The sequence below is a fragment of the Heptranchias perlo genome, chromosome X (genome assembly GCF_035084215.1).
Source record: "Heptranchias perlo isolate sHepPer1 chromosome X, sHepPer1.hap1, whole genome shotgun sequence".
In the NCBI taxonomy this organism is placed as follows: domain Eukaryota; kingdom Metazoa; phylum Chordata; class Chondrichthyes; order Hexanchiformes; family Hexanchidae; genus Heptranchias; species Heptranchias perlo.
In genome coordinates, this window is record NC_090370.1 from 11,652,776 (window position 1) to 11,676,092 (window position 23,317).

Below are 23,317 nucleotides of genomic sequence, written 5' to 3' on the forward strand. Positions count from 1 at the left end.
CTCTGACCTGTGAATATTATAATACATCATCTTATTGTGAGATAGTCTCTGACCTGTGAATATTATAATACATCATCTTACTGTGAGATAGTCTCTGACCTGTGAATATTATAATACATCATCTTACTGTGAGATAGTCTCTGACCTGTGAATATTATAATACATCATCTTACTGTGAGATAGTCACTGACCTGTGAATATTATAATACATCATCTTACTGTGAGATAGTCTCTGACCTGTGAATATTATAGTACATCATCTTACTGTGAGATAGTCTCTGACCTGTGAATATTATAACACATCATCTTATTGTGAGATAGTCTCTGACCTGTGAATATTATAATACATCATCTTACTGTGAGATAGTCTCTGACCTGTGAATATTATAATACATCATCTTACTGTGAGATAGTCTCTGACCTGTGCTTATTATAATACATCATCTTATTGTGAGATAGTCTCTGACCTGTGAATATTATAATACATCATCTTACTGTGAGATAGTCTCTGACCTGTGAATATTATAATACATCATCTTACTGTGAGATAGTCTCTGACCTGTGCTTATTATAATACATCATCTTATTGTGAGATAGTCTCTGACCTGTGAATATTATAATACATCATCTTACTGTGAGATAGTCTCTGACCTGTGAATATTATAATACATCATCTTACTGTGAGATAGTCACTGACCTGTGAATATTATAATACATCATCTTACTGTGAGATAGTCTCTGACCTGTGAATATTATAGTACATCATCTTACTGTGAGATCTTCACTGACCTGTGAATATTATAATACATCATCTTACTGTGAGATAGTCACTGACCTGTGAATATTATAATACATCATCTTACTGTGAGATAGTCACTGACCTGTGAATATTATAATACATCATCTTACTGTGAGATAGTCTCTGACCTGTGAATATTATAATACATCATCTTACTGTGAGATAGTCTCTGACCTGTGAATATTATAATACATCATCTTACTGTGAGATAGTCTCTGACCTGTGAATATTATAATACATCATCTTACTGTGAGATATTCACTGACCTGTGAATATTATAATACATCATCTTACTGTGAGATATTCACTGACCTGTGCTTATTATAATACATCATCTTACTGTGAGATAGTCTCTGACCTGTGAATATTATAATACATCATCTTATTATGAGATATTCACTGACCTGTGAATATTATAATACATCATCTTATTGTGAGATATTCACTGACCTGTGAATATTATAATACATCATCTTACTGTGAGATAGTCTCTGACCTGTGAATATTATAATACATCATCTTATTGTGAGATATTCACTGACCTGTGAATATTATAATACATCATCTTATTGTGAGATAGTCTCTGACCTGTGAATATTATAATACATCATCTTACTGTGAGATAGTCTCTGACCTGTGAATATTATAATACATCATCTTACTGTGAGATAGTCACTGACCTGTGAATATGATAACACATCATCTTACTGTGAGATAGTCTCTGACCTGTGAATATTATAATACATCATCTTACTGTGAGATATTTACTGACCTGTGAATATTATAATACATCATCTTACTGTGAGATATTCACTGACCTGTGAATATTATAATACATCATCTCATTATGAGATAGTCTCTGACCTGTGAATATTATAATACATCATCTTATTGTGAGATATTCACTGACCTGTGAATATTATAATACATCATCTTACTGTGAGATAGTCTCTGACCTGTGAATATTATAATACATCATCTTATTATGAGATAGTCTCTGACCTGTGAATATTATAATACATCATCTTACTGTGAGATAGTCACTGACCTGTGACTATTATAATACATCATCTTATTGTGAGATATTTACTGACCTGTGAATATTATAATGCATCATCTTACTGTGAGATAGTCTCTGACCTGTGAATATTATAATACATCATCTTACTGTGAGATATTCACTGACCTGTGAATATTATAACACATCATCTTATTGTGAGATATTTACTGACCTGTGAATATTATAATACATCATCTTACTGTGAGATATTCACTGACCTGTGAATATTATAATACATCATCTTACTGTGAGATAGTCTCTGACCTGTGCTCATTATAATACATCATCTTACTGTGAGATATTCACTGACCTGTGAATATTATAATACATCATCTTACTGTGAGATAGTCTCTGACCTGTGAATATTATAATACATCATCTTACTGTGAGATATTCACTGACCTGTGAATATTATAATACATCATCTTATTGTGAGATAGTCTCTGACCTGTGAATATTATAATACATCATCTTACTGTGAGATAGTCTCTGACCTGTGAATATTATAATACATCATCTTACTGTGAGATCTTCACTGACCTGTGAATATTATAATACATCATCTTACTGTGAGATAGTCTCTGACCTGTGAATATTATAATACATCATCTTACTGTGAGATCGTCTCTGACCTGTGCTTATTATAATACATCATCTTACTGTGAGATCGTCTCTGACCTGTGAATATTATAATACATCATCTTATTGTGAGATATTTACTGACCTGTGAATATTATAATACATCATCTTACTGTGAGATAGTCTCTGACCTGTGAATATTATAATACATCATCTTACTGTGAGATCGTCTCTGACCTGTGCTTATTATAATACATCATCTTACTGTGAGATAGTCTCTGACCTGTGAATATTATAATACATCATCTTATTGTGAGATATTTACTGACCTGTGAATATTATAATACATCATCTTACTGTGAGATAGTCTCTGACCTGTGAATATTATAATACATCATCTTACTGTGAGATATTTACTGACCTGTGAATATTATAATACATCATCTTACTGTGAGATAGTCTCTGACCTGTGAATATTATAATACATCATCTTATTGTGAGATATTCACTGACCTGTGAATATTATAATACATCATCATATTATGAGATATTCACTGACCTGTGAATATTATAATACATCATCTTATTATGAGATATTCACTGACCTGTGAATATTATAATACATCATCTTACTGTGAGATAGTCTCTGACCTGTGAATATTATAATACATCATCTTACTGTGAGATAGTCTCTGACCTGTGAATATTATAATACATCATCTTATTGTGAGATAGTCTCTGACCTGTGAATATTATAATACATCATCTTACTGTGAGATAGTCTCTGACCTGTGAATATTATAATACATCATCTTACTGTGAGATAGTCTCTGACCTGTGAATATTATAATACATCATCTTACTGTGAGATAGTCTCTGACCTGTGAATATTATAATACATCATCTTACTGTGAGATAGTCTCTGACCTGTGCTTATTATAATACATCATCTAATAAGATGATGTATTATAATAAGCACAGGTCAGATATTCACTGACCTGTGAATATTATAATACATCATCTTATTATGAGATATTCACTGACCTGTGAATATTATAATACATCATCTTACTGTGAGATAGTCTCTGACCTGTGAATATTATAATACATCATCTTACTGTGAGATAGTCTCTGACCTGTGCTTATTATAATACATCATCTTATTGTGAGATAGTCTCTGACCTGTGCTTATTATAATACATCATCTTACTGTGAGATAGTCTCTGACCTGTGAATATTATAATACATCATCTTACTGTGAGATAGTCTCTGACCTGTGAATATTATAATACATCATCTTACTGTGAGATATTCACTGACCTGTGAATATTATAATACATCATCTTATTGTGAGATATTCACTGACCTGTGCTTATTATAATACATCATCTTATTGTGAGATATTCACTGACCTGTGAATATTATAATACATCATCTTATTGTGAGATATTCACTGACCTGTGAATATTATAATACATCATCTTACTGTGAGATAGTCTCTGACCTGTGATTATTATAATACATCATCTTATTGTGAGATATTCACTGACCTGTGATTATTATAATACATCATCTTACTGTGAGATATTCACTGACATGTGAATATTATAATGCATCATCTTACTGTGAGATAGTCTCTGACCTGTGAATATTATAATACATCATCTTACTGTGAGATAGTCTCTGACCTGTGAATATTATAATACATCATCTTACTGTGAGATAGTCTCTGACCTGTGAATATTATAATACATCATCTTACTGTGAGATAGTCTCTGACCTGTGGATATTATAATACATCATCTTACTGTGAGATATTCACTGACCTGTGAATATTATAATACATCATCTTACTGTGAGATAGTCTCTGACCTGTGAATATTATAATACATCATCTTATTGTGAGATAGTCTCTGACCTGTGAATATTATAATACATCATCTTATTGTGAGATATTTACTGACCTGTGAATATTATAATACATCATCTTACTGTGAGATAGTCTCTGACCTGTGAATATTATAATACATCATCTTACTGTGAGATAGTCTCTGACCTGTGAATATTATAATACATCATCTTACTGTGAGATATTCACTGACCTGTGAATATTATAATACATCATCTTACTGTGAGATAGTCTCTGACCTGTGATTATTATAATACATCATCTTACTGTGAGATAGTCTCTGACCTGTGAATATTATAATATATCATCTTACTGTGAGATATTCACTGACCTGTGATTATTATAACACATCATCTTATTATGAGATAGTCTCTGACCTGTGATTATTATAACACATCATCTTATTATGAGATAGTCACTGACCTGTGATTATTATAACACATCATCTCAATGTGCTGTGACCAAGAAGCGTTCAAAATGGTTGCAGCGAAATAAAGCAATCAGCACAAGTGCTGCTTCCACAATCCTACGCTTCCACCATGGAGATGCACTGGAACGAAATGCTTCGTGGGAAATTGCGGGCATGTCGTCTGTGATTTCCTGTCCACTAAATTTAATGGACGGAAAATCATGGGGTACGCTCCTGTGACTTCTCACCATTTGCTCCGTGGGAGCATGGCTTCCCACTGGGACCTTTGGACCATGGAATCAGCCCTACAATACTCAAACTTGAAATTATCAAATTGTTATTCTCCATTGTTGTTCTTGACAGAAAGGATGGAAGGACGGGTCACTAAGCCGCAGGTTATCCAGGGATGAATGGGTAACAGATGTAATTCCAGAGTCATCTTCGATTCTTACCGATGTCTTAAGGAAGGAGGTGGAAGGACAGGATACTGCAGTAAGTCTTCGATGTAATTTTCATCTTCTTTCCTTGGTCATTAGAGTGGCTTGGTTTGCACTGTAGACTATCCACACAATTAGTGTTGGTGGACAATCAGTTTTAAACATGTCAACAAATGATGTATTGCTCTTGTATTATTAAATATAAGGAGACAGCACAGAATACCATGGGGAAAAATCCATCCAATAAGGTGCATCAGAAACAAAATGAGGAACGCCAGTTAACAACTGAAAATGTTACAATTGGGGGTGTAGAAGTCTAAGGAAGCTAAATTGGTACTTTATAAAACATTGGCAAGACGACACTTTTGAGTTCTGTGTCGGCCATCAGTATTACAAAAGGACTCAAGGAAAAGACAATCAGACTGATAGCAGGTATTAAGTCAATCAGTAATGAAGAGCAGCTGGAGTCTTTCTCATTGGGGGAAAAAAAAATTTATTGAGAGACCTGATCCAGGTTTCATAAAGATATGGAGAGAGATCACCCAAGAATCTTTCTATTCCACAATTACTAGCTAGTAAGTGCACAAAAATGTTGACAGCTATCCTTCAACAGAAATCAAGGGAGCACGAAAGCAGTCGATGCAATGAGGCCCTGAACAAGGAAGTGAAACTGACCATGGGAGTGCAATTAACGGAAAGATCGGAACTGACCAAGAGATCGAAACTGACCACGGGAGTGCAATTAACGGAGAGATCGGAACTGACCAACAAATTGAAACTGACCACGGGAGTGCAATTAACGGAGAGATTGAAACTGACCAAGAGATTGAAACTGACCACGGGAGTGCAATTAACGGAGAGATTGGAACTGACCAACAAATTGAAACTGACCATGGGAGTGCAATTAACGGAGAGATTGAAACTGACCAAGAGATCGAAACTGACCACGGGAGTGCAATTAACGGAGAGATCGGAACTGACCAAGAAATTGAAACTGACCACGGGAGTGCAATTAACGGAAAGATCGGAACTGACCAAGAGATCGAAACTGACCACGGGAGTGCAATTAACGGAGAGATCGGAACTGACCATGGGAGTGCAATTAACAGAGATATCGGAACTGACCAAGAGATTGAAACTGACCACGGGAGTGCAATGAGCGGAGAGATTGAAACTGACCATGGGAGTGCAATTAACGGAGAGATCGGAACTGACCAAGAGATTGAAACTGACCATGGGAGTGCAATTAACGGAGAGATTGAAACTGACCACGGGAGTGCAATTAACGGAGAGATCGGAACTGACCAAGAAATTGAAACTGACCATGGGAGTGCAATTAACGGAGAGATTGAAACTGACCAAGAGATTGAAACTGACCATGGGAGTGCAATTAACGGAGAGATTGAAACTGACCAAGAGATTGAAACTGACCATGGGAGTGCAATTAACGGAGAGATTGAAACTGACCGAGAGATTGAAACTGACCTTGGGAGTGCAATTAACGGAGAGATCGGAACTGACCAAGAGATTGAAACTGACCATGGGAGTGCAATTAACGGAGAGATTGAAACTGACCAAGAGATTGAAACTGACCATGGGAGTGCAATTAACGGAGAGATTGAAACTGACCATGGGAGTGCAATTAACGGGGAGATCGGAACTGACCAAGAGATTGAAACTGACCATGGGAGTGCAATTAACGGAGAGATTGAAACTGACCATGAAATTGAAACTGACCATGGGAGTGCAATTAACGGAGAGATTGAAACTGACCATGGGAGTGCAATTAACGGGGAGATCGGAACTGACCAAGAGATTGAAACTGACCATGGGAGTGCAATTAACGGAGAGATTGAAACTGACCATGGGAGTGCAATTAACGGAGAGATCGGAACTGACCAGAGATTGAAACTGACCATGGGAGTGCAATTAACGGAGAGATTGAAACTGACCAAGAGTTTGAAACTGACCATGGGAGTGCAATTAACGGAGAGATCGGAACTGACCAAGAGATTGAAACTGACCATGGGAGTGCAATTAATGGAGAGATCGGAACTGACCAAGAGATTGAAACTGACCATGGGAGTGCAATTAACGGAGAGATTGAAACTGACCAAGAGATTGAAACTGACCATGGGAGTGCAATTAACGGAGTGATTGAAACTGACCAAGAGATTGAATCTGACCATGGGAGTGCAATTAACAGAGAGATTGAAACTGACCATGGGAGTGCAATTAACGGGGAGATTGAAACTGACCAAAAAATTGAAACTGACCATGGGAGTGCAATTAACGGAGAGATCGGAACTGACCAAGAGATTGAAACTGACCAAGAGATTGAAACTGACCATGGGAGTGCAATTAACGGAGAGATTGAAACTGACCATGGGAGTGCAATTAATGGAGAGATTGAAACTGACCAAGAGATTGAAACTGACCATGGGAGTGCAATTAACGGGGAGATTGAAACTGACCAAAAAATTGAAACTGACCATGGGAGTGCAATTAACGGAGAGATCGGAACTGACCAAGGGATTGAAACTGACCATGGGAGTGCAATTAACGGAGAGATTGAAACTGACCAAGAAATTGAAACTGACCATGGGAGTGCAATTAACGGAGAGATCGGAACTGACCAAGAAATTGAAACTGACAATGGGAGTGCAATTAACGGAGAGATTGAAACTGACCAAGAGATTGAAACTGACCATGGGAGTGCAATTAACGGAGAGATTGAAACTGACCAAGAAATTGAAACTGACCATGGGAGTGCAATTAACGGAGAGATTGAAACTGACCAAGAAATTGAAACTGACCATGGGAGTGCAATTAACGGAGAGATCGGAACTGACCAAGAGATTGAAACTGACCATGGGAGTGCAATTAACGGAGAGATTGAAACTGACCAAGAGATTGAAACTGACCACGGGAGTGCAATTAACGGAGAGATTGAAACTGACCAAGAGATTGAAACTGACCATGGGAGTGCAATTAAAGGAGGGATTGAAACTGACCAAGTGATTGAAACTGACCATGGGAGTGCAATTAACGGAGAGATTGAAACTGACCAAGAGATTGAAACTGACCACGGGAGTGCAATTAACAGAGAGATCGGAACTGACCAAGAGATTGAAACTGACCACGGGAGTGCAATTAACGGGGAGATCGGAACTGACCAAGAAATTGAAACTGACCATGGGAGTGCAATTAACGGAGAGATTGAAACTGACCAAGTGATTGAAACTGACCACGGGAGTGCAATTAACGGAGAGATCGGAACTAACCAAGAAATTGAAACTGACCACGGGAGTGCAATTAACGGAGAGATTGAAACTGACCAAGAGATTGAAACTGACCACGGGAGTGCAATTAACGGAGAGATCGGAACTGACCAGAGATTGAAACTGACCATGGGAGTGCAATTAACGGAGAGATCGGAACTGACCAAGAGATTGAAACTGACCACGGGAGTGCAATTAACGGAGAGATCGGAACTGACCAGAGATTGAAACTGACCATGGGAGTGCAATTAACGGAGAGATTGAAACTGACCAAGAGATTGAAACTGACCACGGGAGTGCAATTAACGGAGAGATCGGAACTGACCAGAGATTGAAACTGACCATGGGAGTGCAATTAACGGAGAGATTGAAACTGACCAAGAGATTGAAACTGACCACGGGAGTGCAATTAACGGAGAGATTGAAACTGACCATGGGAGTGCAATTAACGGAGAGATCGAAACTGACCAGAGATTGAAACTGACCATGGGAGTGCAATTAACGGAGAGATCGGAACTGACCAAGAGATTGAAACTGACCACGGGAGTGCAATTAACGGATAGATCGGAACTGACCAAGAGATTGAAACTGACCATGGGCGTGCAATTAACGGAGAGATTGAAACTGACCATGGGAATGCAATTAACGGAGAAATCGGAACTGACCAAGAGATTGAAACTGACCATGGGAGTGCAATTAACGGAGAGATTGAAACTGACCAAGAGATTGAAACTGACCATGGGAGTGCAATTAACGGAGAGATTGAAACTGACCAAGAGATTGAAACTGACCATGGGAGTGCAATTAACGGAGAGATTGAAACTGACCGAGAGATTGAAACTGACCTTGGGAGTGCAATTAACGGAGAGATCGGAACTGACCAAGAGATTGAAACTGACCATGGGAGTGCAATTAACGGAGAGATTGAAACTGACCAAGAGATTGAAACTGACCATGGGAGTGCAATTAACGGAGAGATTGAAACTGACCATGAAATTGAAACTGACCATGGGAGTGCAATTAACGGAGAGATTGAAACTGACCATGGGAGTGCAATTAACGGGGAGATCGGAACTGACCAAGAGATTGAAACTGACCATGGGAGTGCAATTAACGGAGAGATTGAAACTGACCATGGGAGTGCAATTAACGGAGAGATCGGAACTGACCAAGAGATTGAAACTGACCATGGGAGTGCAATTAATGGAGAGATCGGAACTGACCAAGAGATTGAAACTGACCATGGGAGTGCAATTAATGGAGAGATTGAAACTGACCAAGAGATTGAAACTGACCATGGGAGTGCAATTAACGGAGAGATTGAAACTGACCAAGAAATTGAAACTGACCATGGGAGTGCAATTAACGGAGAGATCGGAACTGACCAAGAGATTGAAACTGACCATGGGAGTGCAATTAACGGAGAGATCGGAACTGACCAAGAGATTGAAACTGACCATGGGAGTGCAATTAACAGAGAGATCGGAACTGACCAAGAAACTGCAGCTGACAAGGGAAATGAAACTAACTAAGAAGCTGAAACTGATTAAGAGTCAAACAGTCAAGAGGGTGAAACTAACTGAGGGACTAAGAATACCGTACGGAGTGATAAACCAACTGAGGGAGTGAGATGCCTCATTTCGTCTAGTTCAGTGCAAGTCCCAACTACGAGAGCAAAGAATAGAACCCACCTCAGTCAAAATTTCACAGTATTGATATTCTTAATAATTTAGTATTCATTTCCAAATTTGATATATATCCCCTAAAGATCTCGGAACCGGATTTTTGTTTTAATGTGAGATTGAAGGTTTCATTTGTAGTCGGACGTAGTTTTTTTAAAATAGAATTTACGGAACAGAAACAGGCCATTCGGCCCAACTGGTCTATGCCAGTGTTTATGCTCCACACGAGCCTCCTCCCTCCCTCCTTCATCTCACCCTATCAGCATATCCTTCTATTCCTTTCTCCCTCATGTACTTATCTAGCTTTCCCTTAAATGTATATCTGCTATTCACCTCCACTTTCTCACCACTTTCTGATTATTCTAATTACTGTCTGTACATTCTAATAATGAGTTACTGTCAACAATAAAAAACATACTTTTGTCCTTTATCAGTCTTAACACGAGGCAGTTGGGAGCTTGTATTCAATGCAGCTTGAGTGTTCATTTCACCTGTCATTGTATGTTTCGGGATGTTATGGGGTGGGAGGAGGCTCATGTGGAGCACAAACACCGACATGGACCAGTTGGGCCGAATGGCCTGTTTCTGTGCTGTTAATACTATGTAAAAATAATAATATTACCTCTGACTCCAAATGAAAGCTTCATTCTCACTTTTAAAAAAGTAATAGCCAATTTCAAAGAATAGTATTGGCTTGTGAGCTGTCATTCTATCTTGAAATGAGAGTAAGTTATGTCTATTGAAAACCGAGGGATAATAAGCAGATTGACCTTCATTAGAAGGAATTTGAGCAATTCTGTTACCTCACTCTCCAAATGTCAGCTCTTTCTAGTTGACTTTACAATGAAAAAGGCACAGTAGATGAAATTTGGCGAGACAGAGGCATTAAGAGATAAGAGATTTAATTATCGAGTTTTACAATTGGATTGTGACCTCAGTGCACAGTAATTGAAAATATAAACTTTCCTTCTGTGTGATGATATTACTATCATATTTCTGAAAGTATTGGTTGGAGTAGGACCTGACAGACTGTAATCTGTTGGCGGTTGCTGTGAATAATTGGGAGGACATAGAGGACGGCCAGATAATGAGGGAGGAATTTAGAAAAAGAAGAGGGCACTCAAGTTGGGGATGAGCGGAGGAGGACAACCACGGAGTGGAGCGAGTGGGCAATGGCAGTAAATGCGAGACAGAGGGCAAGAGACGAAGAAAGGGTGAGGTGCGAGATTGCAAAATACAGGCAGAAGATGGAGAGGAAGGATCAGGCAGGAGGGAGTGCAGGAGAGAATGAGACAGATGCAGAAGGGAGTGTGAGAGATGCAGCAGAGAGTGATGACAGGAAATGCAAGGGACAGGCAGACAAAAGCAGGAGGGATATGTAGGAGAGCATGGTGGCAAAAGGAACGTGGGCAAGAAGGAGAGACAGTGAGGGAGCAAGGGAGATAGAATCATAGAAGTTTACAACATGGAAACAGGCCCTTCGGCCCAACATGTCCATGTCATCCAGTTTATACCACTAAGCTAGTCCCACTTGCCTGCAATTGGCCCATATCCCTCTATACCCATCTTACCCATGATGTGGAGATGCCGGTGATGGACTGGGGTTGACAATTGTAAACAATTTTACAACACCAAGTTATAGTCCAGCAATTTTATTTTAAATTCACAAGCTTTCGGAGGCTTCCTCCTTCGTCAGGTGAACGATGTGAACATCGTTCACCTGACGAAGGAGGAAGCCTCCGAAAGCTTGTGAATTTAAAATAAAATTGCTGGACTATAACTTGGTGTTGTAAAATTGTTTACATCTTACCCATGTAACTGTCCAAATGCTTTTTAAAAGACAAAATTGTACCCGCCTCTACTACTGCCTCTGGCAGCTCGTTCCAGACACTCACCACCCTTTGAGTGAAAAAATTGCCCCTCTGGACCCTTTTGTATCTCTCCCCTCTCACCTTAAATCTATGCCCCCTCGTTATAGACTCCCCTACCTTTGGGGAAAGATTTTGACTATCTACCTTATCTATGCCCCTTATTATTTTATTGACTTCTATAAGATCACCCCTAAACCTCCTACTCTCCAGGGAAAAAAGTCTCAGTCTATCCAACCTCTCCCTATAAGTCAAACCATCAAATCCCGGTGGCATCCTAGTAAATCTTTTCTGCACTCTTTCTAGTTTAATAATATCCTTTCTATAATAGGGTGACCAGAACTGTACACAGTATTCCAAGTGTGGCCTTACTAATGTCTTGTACAACTTCAACAAGACATCCCAACTTCTGTATTCAATGTTCTGACCAATGAAACCAAGCATGCTGAATGCCTTCTTCACCACCCTATCCACCTGTGACTCCACTTTCAAGGAGCTTTGAACCTGTACTCCTAGATCTCTTTGTTCTATAACTCTCCCCAACGCCCTACCATTAACGGAGTAGGTCCTGGCCCAATTCGATCTACCAAAATGCATCACCTCACATTTATCTAAAATTAGAGAGATGAAAAATCTGACAGGAGGAACAGGTAAGAGAAAGAGTAAAACAGATGTAGGAGAGAGTGATGGCAATGTCAGGAGCAAGCAGGAGGGAGTAAGGGAACAAGGGAGATAAAAAGAGAAATAAAGACAGACCGCTCCCGTGATATTCCCATTTGTAGCGCACTCAATATTGGGTTTATTCAAGCCATGAGTAAACAATAATAAGTACATAGAGATGGGGGGGGTTAGATTTTCATTGGCGCTGCTGGGTGGAAAGGGGGCTGTTACGCCACTAAAATGGTGGGCAAACTCTTACTGCCCCGTGCCCGCTCCTGATCTGTCCGCTGCCAACTTCGGAAACGCCCATCGCTGGACGGCCGGAGTGCCCAGCCTGAGACAAGGAATGAGCTCTTTTAATATGCAAATTTGGATCCTCTAATGTACATACGACCCCAATTGCCATTTTAGGACAGTATTGGGTGGGGCGTGTGACATGTGCGCTCCACACCCTTTCAGCTGGCGGTCCAGCCGAAGAGGAGCCCAGAAGGTAAGTTTTAATCTCGGTTTTTGGGGCCGGGAGAAGCGGGAGAGCTCCTTCAGGCTCCACAGAAACAGCCTGGGCTGCTGTCGCATTGGTATCCTCCCCCCCCCCCAACCCCGGTCTGCCCTGGGATTCTCGTTGTCCGCCAGCTGGCCCTATGATAGTGAGGCCCGGGCCTCCCGTCAAGACCATTGAGCGCCCAGCCTCCGCGCTCTGTCCGCTAGTTAAAATCTACCCCATGGTGTGGTGATTCGACCTTGTGATTTAGGGCCAAATTTGCGGCTGTAAAAGGGGACAAAATGGAGCAACTGTGAGAAAGCTTAGTTATACCCTCACGTACTGATGTGAGACCAATTCGTTTTCAAGTGCACAATCGAATGGAGTTATATCAGCCACTCAGACTTTTAGCAGTTCCAAAGCTGATTCCAGGCTCCAGGATATCCATGTACTACGGTCATTGGCGCACGCACAATCATACCGAAAGAAAGTATTGAACATTAAAGTAAAAACTTAAACACTGAGCATTTGGAAGTATAGATAGAAACAACTATAACTGTCTGGGCAGTAATTCTGGAATACAAAGAGGTGGAAAGGTGGAAGTTATGTTACAGCTGTACAGAGCTCTGGTTAGACCCCATCTGGAGAACTGCATTCAGTTCTGGGCACCACATCTCAGGAAGGATATATTGGCCCTGGAGGGGGTGCAGCGCAGAGTCACCAGAATGATACCGGGGCTAAAAGGGTTAAATTATGAGGACAGGTTGCATGGACTCGACTTGTATTCCCTTGGATATAAAAGATTAAGGGGTGATCTAATTGAAGTGTTTAAGATGATTAAAGGATTTGATGGGGTAGAGAGAGAGAAACTATTTCCTCTGGTGGGAGAGTCCAGAACAAGGGGGCATAACCTTAAAATTAGAGCTAGGCCATTCAGAGGTGATGTCAGGAAGGATTTCTTCACACAAAGGGGAGTGGAAATCTGGAACTCTCTCCCCCAAAAAGCTGTTGAGGCTGGGGGTCAATTGGAAATTTCAAAACTGAGATTGATAGATTTTAGTTGGGTAAGGAGATTAAGGGTTACAGAATCAAGGTGGGTAAATGGAGTTAAGATGCAGATCAGCCATGATCTAATTGAATGGGGGAACAGGCTCAAGGGGCTGAATGGCCTACTCCTGTTCCGAAAGAGCGGAATTGATTAAAGTGCACTGGGAAAATAGATTAAAGGGTAAGACGGTACATGAGCAGTGGTGTTCATTCAAGGAGTTATTTTACAACTTTCAAAAAATATATATTCCACTGAGGAAAAATGGGTGTAAAAGAAATGACAGCCATCCGTGGCTAAGTAAAGAAATTAAGATAGTATCCGACTAAAAACAAGGACATATAAGGTAGCCAAACTTAGTGGGAGGATAGAAGATTGGGAAGTCTTCAAAAGACAGCAAAAAGTAACTAAAGGATTGATTAAGAAAGGGAAGATAGATTATGAAAATAAATTAGCAAAAAATATAAAAAAAGATAGCAAGAGTTTCTATAGTTATATAAAAAGAAAAAGGGTGGCTCAGGCAAACGTAGGTCCCTTGGAGGATGAGACCGGGAAATTAATGGTGGGAAACGTGGAGATGGCAAAAATGCTGAACAAATATTTTGTTTCAGTCTTTACGGTAGAGGACACTAAGAATATCCCAACACTGGACAAACAGGGGGCTCTGGGGGGGAGGAGCTAAATACGATTAAAATCACTAAGGAATTGGTACTCAGTAAATTAATGGGACTCAAGGCGGATAAATCCCCTGGACCTGATGGCTTACATCCTAGGGTCTTGAGGGAAGTGGCAGTAGGGATTGTGGATGCTTTGGTAATAATTTTCCAAAATTCTCTGGACTCGGCAAAGGTCCCGGCAGATTGGAAAACTGCTACTGTAACACCCTTATTTAAAAAGGGTAGTAGGCAGAAGGCTGGAAATTATAGACCAGTTAGCCTAACATCTGTGGTGGGTAAAATTTTGGAGTCTATTATTAAGGAGACAGTAGCGGAACATTTGGATAAACATAATTTAATAGGACAAAGTCAGCATGGCTTTATGAAGGGGAAGTCATGTCTGACAAATTTGCTTGAGTTATTTGAGGACATAACGTACAGGGTGGATAAAGGGGAACCAGTGGACGTAGTGTATTTAGACTTCCAGAAGGCATTCGACAAGGTGCCACATAAAAGATTATTGCTCAAGATAAAGAATCACTGGATTGGGGGTAATATTCTGGCATGGGTGGAGGATTGGTTATCAAACAGGAAGCAGAGAGTTGGGATAAATGGTTCATTCTCGGACTGACAACCAGTAGCCAGTGGTGTTCTGCAGGGGTCGGTGCTGGGTCCCCAACTCTTTACAATCTATATTAACGATTTAGAGGAGGGGACCAAGTGTAACATATCAAAGTTTGCAGATGATACAAAGATGGGAGGGAAAGTGGAGAGTGAGGAGGACATAAAAAACCTACAAGGGGATATAGACAGGCTGGGTGAGTGGGCGGAGATTTGGCAGATGCAATACAATATTGGAAAATGTGAGGTTATGCACTTTGGCAGGAAAAATCAGAGAGCAAGTTATTATCTTAATGGCGAGAAACTGGAAAGTACTGCAGTACAAAGGGATCTGGGGGTCCTAGTGCAAGAAAATCAAAAAGTTAGTAAGCAGGTGCAGCAGGTGATCAAGAAGGCCAACGGAATGTTGGCTTTTATTGCTAAGGGGATAGAATATAAAAACAGGGAGGTATTGCTGCAGTTATATAAGGTATTGGTGAGACCGCACCTGGAATACTGCATACAGTTTTGGTGTCCATACTTAAGAAAAGACATACTTGCTCTCGAGGCAGTACAAAGAAGGTTCACTCGGTTAATCCCGGGGATGAGGGGGTGGACATATGAGGAGAGGTTGAGTAGATTGGGACTCTACTCATTGGAGTTCAGAAGAATGAGAGGCGATCTTATTGAAACATATAAGATTGTGAAGGGGCTTGATCGGGTGGATGCGGTAAGGATGTTCCCAAGGATGGGTGAAACTAGAACTAGGGGGCATAATCTTAGAATAAGGTGCTGCTCTTTCAAAACTGAGATGAGGAGAAACTTCTTCACTCAGAGGGTGGTAGGTCTGTGGAATTTGCTGCCCCAGGAAGCTGTGGAAGCTACATCATTAAATAAATTTAAAACAGAAATAGACAGTTTCCTAGAAGTAAAGGGAATTAGGGGTTACGGGGAGTGGGCAGGAAATTGGACATGAATTTAGATTTGAGGTTAGGATCAGATCAGCCATGATCTTATTGAATGGCGGAGGAGGCTCGAGGGGCCGATTGGTCTACTCCTGCTCCTATTTCTTATGTTCTTATGTTCTTATTCCTATGTTCTTGCAGCCCTAATGCTATTATATCCATCCTACATCCTACTGTGCACCAGAACTCTGGCAGACCAGAGTCATACTGTAGCCTGTGAACTGGAAAACGGTTTACACCCCTTCCAGGGATTTCACCCCTCCTACCTCAGTGTGTATAGGAAGTGAGATCACCAATCTGATTCTGAACTTATAGTGCTGGATTTCCCTCTTGTCACCTCTACAGCGCACCCTGAGCTTGCCGTGATCCTGGCCCACTTTCCTGGGTTAGGGGGTATTATGCATTCATGGTGGGATTCCTGCCGGCAAAAAGATAGCCCACCAGTAGCCTCAAGCAAAATCCAGGCGGTGCTGCAGTGGAACAGACAATGTAGCATCTGAAATGACGGAAGCCGTATTAAAGGGACAGAAGAGCCCCAAAGACTGCAACAAATTCTCCTGCTGAAGCCTTCGGCTGGGCCCAAGGCCTTCGACAGGCAACAGCTGGTGACATGGAGGGAGAGGAGGATGCAACAAGGCCTCTCCCTCTACCAGGGGACTTCAGGGCCTCCCCTCCGCTATCCCAGGGACTACCACCAGGCTTCACTTGGCAGTCCCGTGGTGCGATGGGAACAGGAACAGACGGGAGGGAAATGGGCCGGAAACTCAGTCCCCCTGCTGCCATTTGCAGATGGGAAAGTAACAGCCAGCGGCAATTTTGGCAGAGGTGGACGGGGGAGGAGGGTGGTAAATTTAGGTTGGGGCGGTGAGGCAGCGGTAGGCCGCACTGGCCAAATTTTCCTTATCCGCAGCTTTCTTCGGGCTGGATAGTGGACGATCTTCCAGCACGTATCGTCGCTTATGCATCACTGTAAAGTGCCCGTATAATGCAGCCCAAGACACATGCTGGGTGACTTCTGGATGCTTTGTGCCAGGGGCGCGCTTATTTCTCAGGGAAAAAGCACCCAGGCGTCCCTGCAGCTGGTGGCCATTTGCATCACAGGCGGTTGGATTGCTGGCCCCATTTCCAGATGCCGAGGGGTGGGCCTGTTTCTGAGGTACTTTGGGCCTAAGGTAATGAATGCCCTGAACCTGCAAATAGAGGTGTGTTCAGATCAGATCAGGCGGAGCACATTTTGGGTGCAATCCATTGGATTTGTGGCCAGATCGGGAAGGGGCTGCGTGCTTTTTCTCTATTGGTTCCCTTTTCCGGAATTTTTCGTTCATATATTTGCCCTGTCTCCACAATTGTTTTTTTGTTGCTAAAACACACACAAAACCGTGCGTAAATTGCAGGTTCTGACAGATGGCAATCCAGTTGAAGAGTGTAAGCTGTAATTGGAAAGAGAGAGAGCTGTCATAAGCTGGTGATTTAACAGCCAGCACCTCTCACTAACTAATAGCGGAACAGCACTATGTCACAATAAGGAAACCCGTGGAATACCTATTTTCACCTCATGGCTTGGCTATTCCCACGATCTAGGCCCAGGAGACCTCCATCTTCTCACCATTAGGGCCCCTTCAAAGATGCATCAAAAAGAATTGTGATTCTTTTTAATATCCCATATTAATATAAATATTTTATATATATTAATGTTGAAGAAAGGGACTAATAGCTGTTTAAAGCATGAGGGGCACAGCTGTGTAAATGAATTAGCTTAACATCGCCTGAACATGCTGGAATGTTGACTTGAACAGTTTTTGCAGACATCCCAACCATCCATGTTTTCACCCTGCCAGTCAGCGTTTCACCCCAACGTGCCCACTTGTCCAGGCTTCACGAAGGGCACCGCCATTTTTGCAGACAGAACCCAAATAGCAAAAAAAGGTTGAAAGGATCTGATAACCCATCAGATCGGCAGGAAGGCAGGATTGGGAGGTTATCCATCAGGTCCTTAGTAACAGGAGCGAGGAGGCAGAAGTACGCTCTTGCGTTTAAGTTACCACTCAGTCTCACACAAGGTCTAGGTTCTGCAGAATTATGCAGGGATGGAAAGAGCTGCTCATTCTTGTGATAACATTAAAAAAAAATTACTTTCTCCAGACTCAAAGATATGAGGCCTTCAGGGGGAGTAATCCTCATGCAGAGAGGGAGCGATTCCATTTCAGGCTCTTTTAGGATGTAGGTCTATCCGTCATAGTATATTCTTTCCCAGTTGGCCATTGATGGTGTCCATTAAGCATTGCCAATATTTCTTCTTGTCCTGCTGGTTTTTGAGTTGCCAGCTGTTTTTTGGCAGGGCCTTGTCTTCGCTTTTTATTTTGGAAACTCGTGGTGAACTTTCGCTAGTATTCTCGATTGCCACACTTGCATTAGCAGACTGATTGACACAGCTACTGTGATGCTGGCACTTGTCCAATTCACCGGGAGGATTAGCAGGAGTTAATAATCTATCCTATTCTGAGAAACAAACTTTTTTGAGCACAGACTGTCGATACCAACAAAGGGATGGAAAAACATTGCAAAAAAGTCTATTAATTTCCTGTTCTAAATAATAAGCTTGACAGGGCCCTTTTATTCTATCTTCTTGGAAAAGTTAGTGAGATTGCATGAAGCACAGTTGTGTTAATAACCACTCTAATTAATTTAGCTCTCTCGGGGCTTAAAGGGCAGGGTCTCAATATAACCCATGTACTTCTGGGAAGTGATTCTGCTCTTGGCATCACTGAGTCTGGCTCTCAGTAGATTATTTTTGTGCAATTAGTCACAGACAAGAATCTCTAGGTTCACCTACTTGGAGGAATCTGTCCTCTTACACATTAGACAAAAGAAAGCTTAAAGCTGGGTCCTTTCAAAATAACAACTTAAATTTAACCCCATGTGATGTTTTGGAGGAAAGGTTTGATTTTGTTTTTAAATATAGGAGCACATAGGACGGAGCAAAATATGCAGAGCATTGGGAGTTCTTTTATCTTGAGAGACAGATTAACTGGATGTGAGGTTTATTTTGTCTGAATTCCAGATTTGAATGCAATGCAGAGAGGTAAATCATAAAGGGAGGATTGCACACCCGATAATTAATATAAATGGACAGGAAATCAGGCAGGTTCGGTTACTGGCTCCACTCCTTCCTGCCTGATTTTTCTCTATTTGTTGCACTCCAATACCCTCAGCTCCAGGAAGATCCTTTCCCACAGTCACTAAAGTTCCAGCGATTTTAATTCAGAAACATAAAGCATTTAAGGGGAAGCTAAATAAACACGTGAGGGAGAAAGGAATAGAAGAAAATGCTGATAGGGTGAGATGAAGAGTGGTGGGAGGAGGCTCGTGTGGAGCATAAACACCGGCATCGACCAGTTGGGCCGAATGGCCTGTTTCTGTGCTGTACAATCTATGTAATAAAGGGGATAATTTTGACTTTGAACGATAGTGTAAAATGGGCAATATTGATTCAGCCGTCCGTTATACATCTCTCCCCATTTTCGTTTCCAAAGACAGACGGCTGAATCCAATATAGTCCTGTGTTACACTATCGCCCAAAGTTATTTAAAGTTTCTGAACTCTGAAACAAATTGGAAATCCAAATCAGGTGGAATAAATTTGCCTTAGTCTGGACTGCTCTGATCCCGATTCCTAGTTAGTTAGTCCGGCCAGGCCTCGATTTTAAAATTCTCATCCTTGAATTTAAATCCCTCCATGGCCTTGCCCCTCCCTATCTCTGTAACCTCCTCCAGCCCTACAACCCTCCCAGATCTCTGCACTCCTCCAATTCTGGCCTCTTGCACATCCCCGATTTTAATCGCTCCACCATTGGCGGCCGTGCCTTCAGCTGCCTAGGCCCTAAGCTCTGGAATTCCCTCCCTAAACCTCTCCGCCTCTCTACCTCTCTCTCCTCCTTTAAGACACTCCCTTAAAACCTACCTCTTTGATCAAGCTTTTGGTCACCTGTCCTAATATCTCCTTATGTGGCTCAGTGTCAAATTTTGTTTGATAATCGCTCCTGTGAAGGGTCTTGGGACATTTTACTACATTGAAGGCGCTATATAAATGCAAGTTGTTGTTGTTGTCATTTAGTTAGGCACCAATTGCTGCGATGTGGATTTTGTCCAAAAAACTGGGGATGAGAAAAGAGCAAATGCTGAGGCACCTCCCAGTCCAAGTCTCCAAATCTCAATCACTTGAACCAAATCAAGATCGGAATTGGAGGCAAAATGATGATGCACATCCCTAGTTTTCCCTGCGTTTGTTTCCTGTTTTCACTGTCAGAAGTCTTTAAAAAAATGAAAACTGAAAATGGAAAAAGCAATAACAGCTCTAGACTCTGTCCTCTTGGAGCATTCTTAGCTATTTGCACAGCAAAGCTGCTTGGGCCTTAATTGTTTCATTGATCTTTTACTAATTGCATTTCTTTTCTCCCTCCAATTTTCACCCTTCTTCTCCTGAAGCCACTGACTGTTGCTGAGATACCATTGTACAGTCACTGGGCCTCCAACACCTCTCATATCTCAGTCAAGTGGCACTCTTCATTTATGAGCCTAGACACTGAGTGGGCAGCTAGACAACTGTAGCACCCTTACTGCTACCCCGGCTGAGATCAATAAATCCCCTCAGACCAGCATCATTATAATTGGGATAGTGCTGAGAAGCAGCAGCAGGAAATTTTGAAGAGGGGTACTGTATTCAAGGCTTCTACGAGTCGTAACTCTAAATTATGAACAGTCATGCAGTGTGTTATACAGTTCAGGCTTACTCGCATCACCGTTACTTGTGTAAATGGCTGTTTTCATAAGTAGACCGTTATGATAATGACCCCAAGGTCAGAAATACAACTAGCATCTCCATGGCAACCAGAAGTCCCACCCCCAAAAGATGCACCCCAGTCGGGAGGGGGGGGCAGTTGTGGGGGGGAAAGCTTAGGCCAGAGTCTCTTATGAACTGTAACCTGTAACTTTATCCTCTGCTAGGTATGAAAGAAAAGAAAGAAAGAACTTGCATTACTATAGTGCCTTTCATGACCTCAAGATACCCTAAAGCATTTTATAGCCAATGAAGTACTTTTGTAGCACTAGTATTTTGTATTACTAGCTCTTAGCGAAGTCCTGTGGCAGTACACTACGGATTTTTTTCGTGTGTTTCTTCCCTGCCATTCAGCTCCAAGGAACCACGTGTCACCATTTTGTGCACTCGAACAAGATAAAATTTCTGTTTCTAACCAGAAAGTAAGGTCAGCAAAGACACTACCTCCAGTGCCCAGTCCAGTATCATTGCTCTCCAACTCCCAATATCTGGTACAGGGTCACTGCCACTGTCCTTTATGTGAACGTTAACACAGGTCAGGTACATACCAGCCCAAACAGGGGTCCAGTTCAACAATTCCCCTCGTTACCACGTACGCTCATCAGTCCAGTACCAGATTCTTACAACTATGTGGTGAGAGTGTTTGTCGGGGCTGAGTAAACAATGAATGACCACTAATTACAAGTTGTGTCTGTGATATGTAACTGGTAGTTTTCTCCTTTTATACATGATGTCAGTCATGTTTACAGCCTGATGCTTTACTTGTAGTTACAGTGCAGATTAATCCATCTGGTGATTACAGCCTGTGTAAGTGATATCTTGTTTGGTGGTTAGGTGACCACACAAGAGAAACTCCATCCCTGAGGTGATTGTACGCACAACACAGAGTAACGGGTATGTGGAAAAGTCTCCCTGCAAAATCAGGGATGTGTGTCAATTAACTCGTTCGAAACTGAACAAATATCTGGTTAGGAATGAGATTCAAGGACTGAAATAATTCAATGCTTCAGGGAGCACAATGGTTTGTGTGGTCCTTGGGACAAGATCACAAGACAATTATGGATGAGAAAGACCATTTGGTCCATTTAGTTCATCCATCCAAGGAGACACTACTGTCCTCTCACTGTACTATCCAATTGTTTCTTAAATAATTCCAGGGGTTTTGCCTCCACTGTTCTATCCGGAAGTTCATTCCACATGTTGATCACTCTTTGTGTGAAGACGAATTTCCTGATATGTCCTAAAATTACGTTTCTCTGAGCCTGTGTCCCCTTGTTCTATTCCTGCAGTTTAATTTAAAGTAATATTCCTGGTTAACTTTTGCTATACCCTTAATAATCACGTATACCTCTACAAGATCACGGGGGTTAAATTGGGCCACATAGCGCCCGTTTTTCAGGTGCTATGTGGCCTCCTAAGGCTCCAAAATGGTGGGCAGGAAGCGTGCGCACACTTCCGACCGGAAGAGCCCCGCCCGCCATTTTGGGTAAGGACAAAGAAAAGGCTTCCTTCATCCCAGATTTGGCTGACATCGACTTGATCCTCATCCCCCATGACATTGATTTCAAAACCATCATTCTCATTTACAAATCCCTCCATGGTCTCCCCCCTACCCTAACTCTGCGACCTCTTCCAGTCCTATGTTCCAGCTCACATCCTCTGCTCTTGTGAGTCTGGGCTGCGATGGATTCTCCCCCTCCCTCCTCTCCACCATCAGTGACAGAGCCTTCAACCATCATGACTGTGCACTCTAGAATGCCCTCCCTAAAACCCTCCTGCTTTCTAAATCTCTTCCCCACCTTCAAAAGTCTCCTCAAAACCTACCTCTCCGACCAAGCCTTCAGTCACTCAGCCAACCTTCTCCCAATTCCTTCTCGGTGTCCCATCTTCCTGCCCTCCCCCCACACCAGAAAACATCTGGGGACGTTTAGCTACAGAAGTGAAGGTTTTGTGGTTGCTGAATGGCTTTTTCTTAGTTTATGTATTTTTATATAATTTCTAAAATTAATAAGAAAGAGAGAACTTGCATTTATACAGCCAATGAAGTACT

At 41.5% G+C, this 23,317-nt stretch overlaps 1 protein-coding gene across 4 annotated transcripts in view; it reads left to right on the forward strand.

Moving 5' to 3' along the window:
- LOC137307273 (rho guanine nucleotide exchange factor 25-like) overlaps positions 1–23,317 on the forward strand; it is a 279,817-nt gene that overhangs the window by 204,342 nt on the left and 52,158 nt on the right. For 3 of the 4 annotated variants that reach the window (XM_067976714.1, XM_067976716.1, XM_067976717.1), the window contains one exon: positions 5,120–5,248. The exons of the other annotated variant lie outside the window; for it this stretch is intronic. In XM_067976714.1, the coding sequence (XP_067832815.1) occupies positions 5,120–5,248 (129 nt within the window). The remainder of the gene's footprint in view (positions 1–5,119; positions 5,249–23,317) is intronic. 4 annotated transcript variants of the gene reach the window in all.